Source organism: Zingiber officinale, chromosome 3B (genome assembly GCF_018446385.1).
Source record: "Zingiber officinale cultivar Zhangliang chromosome 3B, Zo_v1.1, whole genome shotgun sequence".
NCBI classification, from domain to species: Eukaryota; Viridiplantae; Streptophyta; class Magnoliopsida; order Zingiberales; family Zingiberaceae; genus Zingiber; species Zingiber officinale.
Genome location: NC_055991.1, coordinates 96,372,977 through 96,382,539, shown reverse-complemented (window position 1 = coordinate 96,382,539; position 9,563 = coordinate 96,372,977). Strand labels below are relative to the sequence as shown.

The window sequence follows — 9,563 nt, the reverse complement described above, 5'->3', positions numbered from 1 at the left end:
AAGTTTCTTTTAGGAGCGGTTCGAAACCGCTTCTAAAGGTTACTTACGACCGCTTCTAAAGGGTACCTACGAGATTAATAAAAAAACATGCTCGCATCTCATATTATTTTCACAATTCCATCAAACCTTTCTATTTCGGCGACCCTCTTTGTTTCAGCGACCTTCTCTTTTCTATCGACCATCTATGTTCCAGCGATCCTCTCTATTCTAGCGACACATCACATTAATTGCACCCTAGCATCATCCTTCGACATCAACATCATAAATCGTCTTTGATTTTTGTTTCTCGAGGTAATTTCTTGGTTTAGTTTTCGTATGCTGACAATGTTTTTATATGTTAATGGTGATAAAAATTATAATCGATTATGTTTTTATTTGTGTTGGCCGGTAGATTTGTAAATTTTTCCAATGAATCCCTTAATTTAATTTGTCTTTTTCTGCAAGTTATTCGTATTATCTTTCAATTTTATTATTGTAGTTTGCTTACAATGTGTCTATGATGCTAAGCTTCATTTTTATATTTAGGAATTGTATATATATGTTTATTGAGTTCTTTGAAATTTTATCTACGAAGTTTCTTTAATTTTGATAAATCTTGCTTCAATGTTTTAACTTTTATAAATTATTGAACAGCATCAAATTATGCAGAAGTAATGGATGGCTGCGCCACGTGGCAGTCTTGAGTATCGGGTGGGAATCCTATATTTTTTACTTTATGCATTTGGTGATGCGGCTCCAGATGTCACGAGACCATGTCCTTGTTGCAAATGCATAAATTCATTGAGTCATGATCGTGAGACAGTACACGAACATCTGATGATAAATGGTATCTTACAAGATTATCGCATTTGGAATTTTCATGGAGAAAAACTAATTGTACAAGATCATGATAACAAAGAACTTCATTATTCAGTGCAACAAGTTTCTGAAGTAACTAGCCATGAACCGATGGTACAAGAAATGTTGCATGATGCATTTGGAATTCATGAAGGATCTACAAGTAATGAAAATTACATTGGAGCATCAACAAGTCATACACCGATGGAGTCTAATGTTAAAGATTTCTATCGACTAATTGAGGAAGGGAAACAACAGCTATATACCGGATGCACAGAGTTTTCTAAACTGTCATTCCTTGTTGAGTTATTTCAACTGAAAGTGAATGGAAAATGGAGTGATAAGTCATTTACAGCATTGTTGGACTTCCTTCGTCGAGTACTTCCATCTGAAGCTCAAGTGCCTAAGTCATTTTATGAAGCAAAGAAATTAATTTCTAGTTTAGGACTTCATTATGAAAAAATACATGCTTGTCCAAATGATTGCATGATTTATTGGGGAGAAAATGAGAATGAACAGGCTTGCAAAGTGTGTAACCTTCCCAGATGGAAAAATTTGCAGAAATCATCAAGGAGATCGTATAAAGGTGGAAAAAAACGTCTCGAGGTTAAAATTCCAGCCAAAGTCTTTTGGTATTTTCCATTGAAACCAAGATTGCAACGGTTATTCATGTTATCTAAGACGTCTGAAAATATGCAGTGGCATTTCAAAAAACGTGTTTCAGATGGAAATCTAAGGCATCCAGCTGATTCTCGAGCATGGAAGGAATTTGATGAACGTCATTATGAATTTGCGTCTGATCCTAGAAACGTACGCTTGGGACTCGCCGCTGATGGGTTTAATCCATTTAAAAATCAAAGCACTTCACATAGTACTTGGCCTATTGTCCTGATGCCTTACAATTTGCCGCCTTGGGAATGCATGAAGCCTTATTCTATTATTTTATCCACCCTTATTCCAGGTCCAAAAGCACCTGGCAATGATATTGATGTATATTTGCGCCCCCTATTGACTGAATTGAAAGATTTATGGGAAAATGGAATTGCCACATTTGATGCTTGTGACAAAAAAATGTTTCAACTGCGGGCTGCATTACTTTGGACAGTTAGTGATTTTCCTGGTTTGGGTTGTTTGTCTGGATGGAATACATATGCCAAGAATGCATGCCCAACTTGTGCTGATAATACAGATGCAGTGTACCTAAAACATGGCAAAAAGTGGTCATTCAGAGGGCATCGTCGTTTTCTACCACTAGATTCAGAAATGTGAACAATGTCAAGTTATGGCAAACCAGAGCTACGTGAGTTAGATTTGGCACCATTGTTGGGATCTGATGTTCTATGAATGACCTTAAACAAGAATGTAATTTTTGGTAAGAGTAATGCATCAAAACCAAATGTGAGAATAAAAACAGGATCAATTGAACAAATGTGGAGAAAACAAAGCATATTTTTTAGCCTTCCATACTGGGAATTTAATTTGATCCGACATAATTTGGACCCTATGCATATTGAAAAAAATGTTTGCGACAACATTGTTGGAACACTTTTAGATGATGCCAACAAGAGCAAAGATAATTACGCAGCACGTAGAGATTTAAAGAATTTGGGTATTATGAAACAATTATGGCCTCGGGCACAATCAGATGGTAGAGAGTATTTGCCACCTGCATGTTACGCTATGTCTAAAGATGAAAAAAAGATATTTTGTTCTGTATTAAAAGATATTCGTGTTCCTGATGGTATGCCATCTGATATCTCAAAGTGTGTGGATGTTGGACGTTGTAGGATTATGGGCTTGAAAAGCCATGATTGTCATATTATGATGGAATAATTCCTTCCAATTGCTCTTCGTCGCGTGTTGTCAAAAAAGGTAACTGCTCCGCTTATTATTTTGTGTGAATATTTTAGAACAGTGTGTGCAAAGACCCTACAAGAAGAAGAATTACAGAAGGCTGAAGAAGGAGTTATTTTGGTTTTATGTCAATTAGAGAGAATATTTCCACCATCTTTTTTCACAATAATAGTTCATTTGGTGGTACATTTAGCGTATGAAGCAAGAATTGCTGGGCCTGTACATTATCGATGGATGTACCCAATAGAAAGATATCTAGGGAAACTTAAAAATTTTGTTAGAAATAAAGCACGACCAGAGGCCAACATTGCAGAGGCATATTTAGCAGATGAATGCGTTGTGTTCTGTTCTCGTTATGTAGATGGTAACAGCTCATTAAACAATCCTGGAACACGACATAAAGAGACACCAAATGATGAGTTTCCCACACTACCGATGTTTCCACATATAAGGCGACCAACAAAAGGGCTTCAAGTAGTTACCTTGGATGACAAAACTCTGACTCAAGCTCATAGATATATTCTCTCTAATTGTGCAGTGTTGCAACCATATCTTGAGTAAGTATTACTATTTTTTATTTTTTTTGCATAATGTTTTATTATTTTATGATCAATCATTTTTTCTAATTATATATTAATGTTGATATTGAACAGTGAAATAAGAAATGAACTGAAGAGAAGACATAGATATGGCCAACGCCCAAGTAATTCTCAGTTGGATGACATGGTTAGAATGCAATTTCCAGAATGGTTTGCAAGACGAGTAAGTAATATATGTGATTTATTTGATATTATAAATTTTTAATAAATATACTTGTTAATTTTTTTACTGTAAAAAATTATATGTGTACCTTATAGGTTGATCGAGTAAATGAACGAATCGATGACTTAGATCTTAGGGTGCTTTCGCGTGGTCCAAATCCAGTAGCATTTAGTTATCATGGGTTCAACATAAATGGGTTTGCATTTCGCACGGTGGAATCTGAAAAAAACAAAAATGTGCAGAATAGCGGAGTTATGGTGCAGGCGATGCATGATAATGATGATCATGAGTCAATCTATTATGGTCGACTAACTGATATCATCTCACTTGATTATGGTGGTCGTGGACGAATTGTTCTTTTTCAATGCGATTGGGTTAACATTGCTACAGGTTTCAAAATTGATCCATTTGGATTTTCAATGCTAAATTTTTCACGCTTGATACATACAGGAGAACGTGAGCAACATGAACCTTTTATTTTGGCTACGCAAGCTCAAATGGTTTATTATGTTCGTGATCCAAAGGAGGAGGATTGGTATTGTGCCATTCGTCACACACCAAGAGATACATACAACATGGGCAATGAAGATGATATGGATATGATGCATTTTATTCATAATAATTTTTCTAATATGGAATCGATTTTAGGTGATGTAAATAGAGTAGATGTTGAATTAATTAGAACTGATGTAGAGGGCTCAATAGTTGATGTTCTTCCAGTTGTGAACAATGAAACAGATGATGAAAGCTTTAGTTGATTTTGTATTGTCGTTCATTATGATGAAACTATCTTTAGAATTCTAAAGCTCTATCAACAGGAATTGTTACGTAAAAAACGAACAAGCTATAATCACCAAGAATTGTTACTTATCAGCAGCAACTAGACATTATTGTCCTGTTATTTCAATGCTAAATGAGATTATTTGCTGAGCTCCACTCTCCATGAACTAAGCTATAATCACCTGGAAATCAAAATTCTGAAATTGAAGTGAAGGTATTCTGCTGGGTTTTATTTCAATAGTGACATTTTAGGAAGATGAATGCAGGAATTGGAACTTGAATTCTGATTTCTGAATGTGGTTTTTGAGAAATTGCAATTCAGGAATTGAGAAGCATGTTTACAAAATGTTGCTACTGTTGAGTTACCTTTGTGCCAAACAACAAAATATTTCTGATCTAAACTTAAATCGTGTTGTCAAACAACAAAAAGGGGGAGATTGTTGATACAGTCTGACCTGGCTGTTGTTTTGATGTTGACACTGATTTAAGTTTGTATCAGATATTAATTAAGCTCAGTCTGATTAATGATCAAGGTTGATCATGAGGAGAGGAAAAGTCCAAGTACGGATACTCGGCACGCGAAGTCGGAGAGGGCTCGGCAGCTCGTTCTCTGGACTAGGTCAGAGAGGGCTCAGTAGCTCGTTCTCTGGACCGGACTAGGTCAGAGAGGGCTCGGTAGCTCGTTCTCTGGACCGGACTAGGTCAGAGAGGGCTCGGTAGCTCGTTCTCTGGACCGGACGAGGTCAGAGAGGGCTCGGTAGCTCGTTCTCTGGACCAGACGAGGTCGGAGAGGGCTCGGTAGCTCGTTCTCCGGACTAGGTCAGAGAGGGCTCGGTAGCTCGTTCTCTGGACTGGACGAAGTCGGAGAGGGCTCGGTAGCTCGTTCTCCGGACTAGGTCAGAGAGGGCTTGGTAGCTCGTTCTCTGGACCAGGAAGACGTTAGGGTTTAGGGCTGGGAGGCTCTAAAACTAGCTCAGGGACATTGGATCGATCAACAGACCGATCCAGTGATACTCTGTGCGACTGGATCGGTCGACAGACCGATCCAGTGATACTTGAAGTCTCTGATCGGTCTAAGGACCGATCAGAAACCACACAGAGAGTTTCTGTGGGTTATCTGATCGGTCTGTGGACCGATCAGTAACCACACAGAAGCATTTTGTGGGATATCTGATCGGTCTACAGATCGATCAGCAAGAAGGGATCAGAAGATGCTGGGACTCAAAGCGAGAGGGGGGATCGATCCAGTGATACTTGAAGTCTCTGATCGGTCTAAGGACCGATCAGAAACCACACAGATAGTTTCTGTGGGTTATCTGATCGGCCTGTGGACCGATCAGTAACCACACAGAAGCATTCTGTGGGATATCTGATCGGTCTACAGATCGATCAGCAAGAAGGGATCAGAAGACGCTGGGACTCAAATCGAGAGGGGGGATCGGTCTGTGGACCGATCCACCCATAGGCTGATCGGTCCACAGACCGATCAGACTCCTTCCAGACCGATCAGGATGAGTCCTGATCGGTCCAGAGATCTATGGATCGGACCACCCAAATTAATTTCCCTCACTCAAATAAAAATAAAATAAAAATAAAACTTTATATTAATTTCCCTCACTCAAATACCACCCAAAATTACCCAAAATTTCACGTTCCCGCTATATCTCCCTCCCTCTTCTCACTCCCGCTATTTTCCTAAATTCCTACCGCCCGATTATGCCAATGTCCGTGTATCTCCCTCCCTCTTCTCACGCTCGCTGCTCTGTATCTCCCTCCCCTCTTCTTACTCCCGCTATTTCCTACCGCGCGATTCTGCCAAAGTGTTCATCGCCGCTGCTGTGCCCGCTCCTGTGCCCGCTGTTGTGTTCTGTTTCGTCGATCGGATTCATCCCATCACTGACGACGAGCCTCTGACCTCCGCCTCCTCCTTCCAATTACACAGCAAGGGGAACCTCTGTCTCCTCCCAGGTACGTAGCTAGCATAACCTCCTCTTGACACTATTTGACCTAGCTATCGTCGCCGACCTATTTCTGATTCCTATCTGCTATTAGGGCTTTTAGGTCTTGCTTAATGTGTCTTACAAGAGCCTGTGATTTCCTGATGCATATAAGTAAACCTATTGTTACTTGTGTCTTCCTAATTCCTATCTGCTGTGTCCTGTGTTCATCGCTGCTGCTGTGTCCGCTGCTGTGTCCTTTCTCTCTAATTTTTTCTTGATAAAGAGTTTGTCAATTTTGATGTATTAATTTCAATCATGTTATACTAGATTGTGAGTTATGTTAATTACAAGTTTATTATAATAACAAAGTCTTATTAGCTCATCCCACTTGAACTTCAAGTAGTCACTGATGATATTTAACCAAACTTGCAGTTATCAATTTCCAATCGTGGGTTAGTTATATATTGCCATTCATTTTAAGATTTTATTATAATCTCACTACACAAATTAGGATTACTAATGATCAGTTAGCAAGTGCAAGACAAATGTTTACTCTGGTATACAAAGTGCAAAGAAAATGTTTTGACCACAACTTACATAGAAACTTGGCAGCTAAACATTGTGTTCTAATAACATTCATAACTTTTAAATGAAGATTCAAGAGAATTCTGGTTTTGGTGGCATCTGCAAGACACTAATTTTGAGCCAACTTTTTTACTTGCCTATTACAATTCCAATTATCAATTTTGTATGCTTCTTCTTTTGAGCACCTGCAGGAGGCCTTCCAGCACCTGCAAGAGACAATCAGAATTTTTTTTTTGAGAACATCAGAAACAATAAGGTCGATTGAGAAGAATGCTAACATTATTCTTTTGTAATTCAATGAAAGGCTCTATATAGTCAATCTTATTGGCCACCAACCATGCATTATACCTCCCTATTGATCCATTTGTAATCTATTTGACAATATTGATGATGGATGTTCACTTATATTTCTATATTGTGTTATGTAGGTAACTTTCGAAAATGGCAAACAAAAGAATGCGAAAGCTAATCCAAAATAGCCAAAGACGATCTAGGAGAGAAGAATCAAGTAACAGAGGAGTTGATGATGGAAATGAATCACAATATACAACATCCCATTCACCATTGGAGATACAAAATGAGGAGGTTAATGAACAAGGTGAAAAATATTTTTGGATATGAACAGTAAATTATTTTTGCAACACTAAGTGCAAATTACTTTTTTCAGTTGAAAATGAGGTCATGTCTTCATCCCAAAGTCAGCAAAGAAAACGTGGCAAGACTATCATGAGAGATATTCATGCATTACATCCTGATCATGTGCTCGTTGTTGAATTCAATGAAAGGGGACAACCTTACGGTGATTTACAACCGACGCTTGCAAATTTTATTGGGACTATTGCACGGAATGGACTTGTGTTGCCCCTACATTTTTTAGATTGGAGAAAAATGCCGGCAAATCGCCTGAATGATGCATGGAAACTTGTTACCGTAAGTTTACAAGAGTTTAGCTTCAATTTTAAATTTAAAGCATGAACATATTTTATTTTATGTTTATAGGCACGTTTCTATATTCCCAATCACCATAGAAGAGTTATAATGCAAATGATGGGGGCCGCATGGAGACGGTGGAGGACTGAAGTGAAAGCTACATCTTATGATTCAAATACTTCACTAGAAGAGCTTGTTGCAATACAACCCATTCCTCATGGATTGACACCTCAAACTTGGGAAGTTTTATGTAACTATTGGAAGTCTACTGAGGTACTACTAGTATGAATTATTTTGGACATAAGTTTATAAATGTTATAATTTCATTATAAATTTTTGTGCCAGAAAACTTCAAAAATCAATAGAGAAAATGCAAACAAAAAGAAAGGGACTCATGCACAGGGATGCACTAATATTCCGTCATTGGAATATAAATTTGTAAGAATCAAATTTTTTCTTTTCTTCTTTATAATTAGTTTCTCAATGTTCATTTATTGTTTTACACTTTAATGCTCTTATCGTTGAAGTTTCAAGGTTTTATGAGATTCTAAACATTGATTACAAGCAATGTAATTTATATTAGTTAGCTTTTGATGAAATGTGTAAATTAGTAATATAAGTTGTTGCACCTATAGAATAATTTATTCTATTAATATTTTGTGTTAAATGTGGATTTCTTATCTTGTTAGTCTCAAGAGAATGGTAGAAAACCAAGTCGTATTGAAATACAACAATTAAGTCGGAGAAGTAGAAAGAAAGGAGGTGCCGCTATTGACGATGAGGCAATACGAATTGAGGTAATAAAATTTTACTTTTTAAGTTAACTTTTATATATTTTTTTATTTATAGTAACAAATTATTTTCTTGTTAGAATTTACTTAAAGAGGCTGTAGATCGTCTCCTCCAAGATAAACCTGAAGGAACACAACCATTGGAAGTTCATGAGGAGGCATTTCGGTAACAATTTACTTATAATTTCATTTTATTTTTGTAAAAGTTGTTACATATGATTCGACTTTAATTATATTCTTTATATAGTGAGGTTTTTGGACCTGAGCATTCTGGTCGGGTGCGATGTTTAGGAGCTGGTGCGCTACCTAGCCAAGTTTTCCCAGAGCAATGTAAACGTACCTCAATGTATTGGCAAGATTATCACTCAAATTCAGATTTGACGGACAAATTTAACGAAATGAGAGAGAAAATTAAAGATATGGAGTTGCGAGAAGCACAACGACAAACAGAAATAGAGCTGATGAAAAAACAAATGCAAGATAATGATCAGATCCAAAATTTTGCACGAGTAATGTTAAGTATGATGTCGAGAAGTGTTGGGGGCTCTCGTGGACCCGAATTATTACCGGCACAAGTAATAACATTTCTCACTAAAAAATAATTGTTTAAAATTATTTGTATTGTTAAGTACATTAATAGCAAATTTATTTATTTTTGTAGATGGCAGCTATGTTTGCAAATATTATGCAACAACAAGTTCCATCACGTGCGGAAGAAGATAGGTGTAGATCCTCCTCATCACCAGAAACAGATAATAACTAGAGAGGTTGGTTTTTTAATTACACAAGCTTTTACTTTGTACATGCTATATAATATATATTGTACTGTTGCCAAGCTTTTACTTTGTAGACAATTCTTCCTATAGGAGTATATAAACTGTGTTAATTAGAGCTTAAGCTCAGTGAAAGTTATTGTGATACCTGGCCCAAAACCTATAAACATAGAGCTCGAAGAACTCGTTCTTGTAGGTCTACTGAATGTTCTTTCCTGCATTATAGTGGGAACAAGAAGCTATTGTATCAACCCTACTGGTGCATGCATAGTTCATACTTCCAAGTGTGCCAAGACCCCACTCGCAGAGGA

At 37.3% G+C, this 9,563-nt stretch overlaps 2 protein-coding genes across 2 annotated transcripts; both read left to right on the top strand.

Moving 5' to 3' along the window:
• Positions 1–657: 657 nt before the first annotated feature.
• Positions 658–2,106, top strand: LOC122055047. Its single transcript, XM_042616446.1, has one exon. The coding sequence runs from the start codon at positions 658–660 to the stop codon at positions 2,104–2,106; it is 1,449 nt and encodes a 482-aa protein (XP_042472380.1).
• A 5,093-nt stretch (positions 2,107–7,199) lies between these two features.
• LOC122055046 lies at positions 7,200–9,242 on the top strand. The gene is made up of 9 exons (XM_042616445.1): positions 7,200–7,356; positions 7,426–7,557; positions 7,636–7,688; positions 7,758–7,961; positions 8,034–8,126; positions 8,378–8,485; positions 8,560–8,645; positions 8,727–9,054; positions 9,141–9,242. Exons 1-9 carry the CDS (start codon positions 7,200–7,202, stop codon positions 9,240–9,242), a joined length of 1,263 nt encoding a protein of 420 aa, XP_042472379.1.
• Positions 9,243–9,563: the final 321 nt, after the last annotated feature.

Excerpts from the sequence above, each read along its gene's own strand:
- LOC122055047 (XM_042616446.1), top strand. The coding sequence starts at position 658 with ATGGCTGCGCCACGTGGCAGTCTTGAGTATCGGGTGGGAATCCTATAT.
- LOC122055046 (XM_042616445.1), top strand. The coding sequence starts at position 7,200 with ATGGCAAACAAAAGAATGCGAAAGCTAATCCAAAATAGCCAAAGACGA. Across the intron at positions 7,558-7,635 it reads TGAAAGGGGACAACCTTACG|ATTGGAGAAAAATGCCGGCA; the intron begins GTGATTTACAAC and ends TACATTTTTTAG. Across the intron at positions 8,486-8,559 it reads ATGAGGCAATACGAATTGAG|AATTTACTTAAAGAGGCTGT; the intron begins GTAATAAAATTT and ends TTTTCTTGTTAG.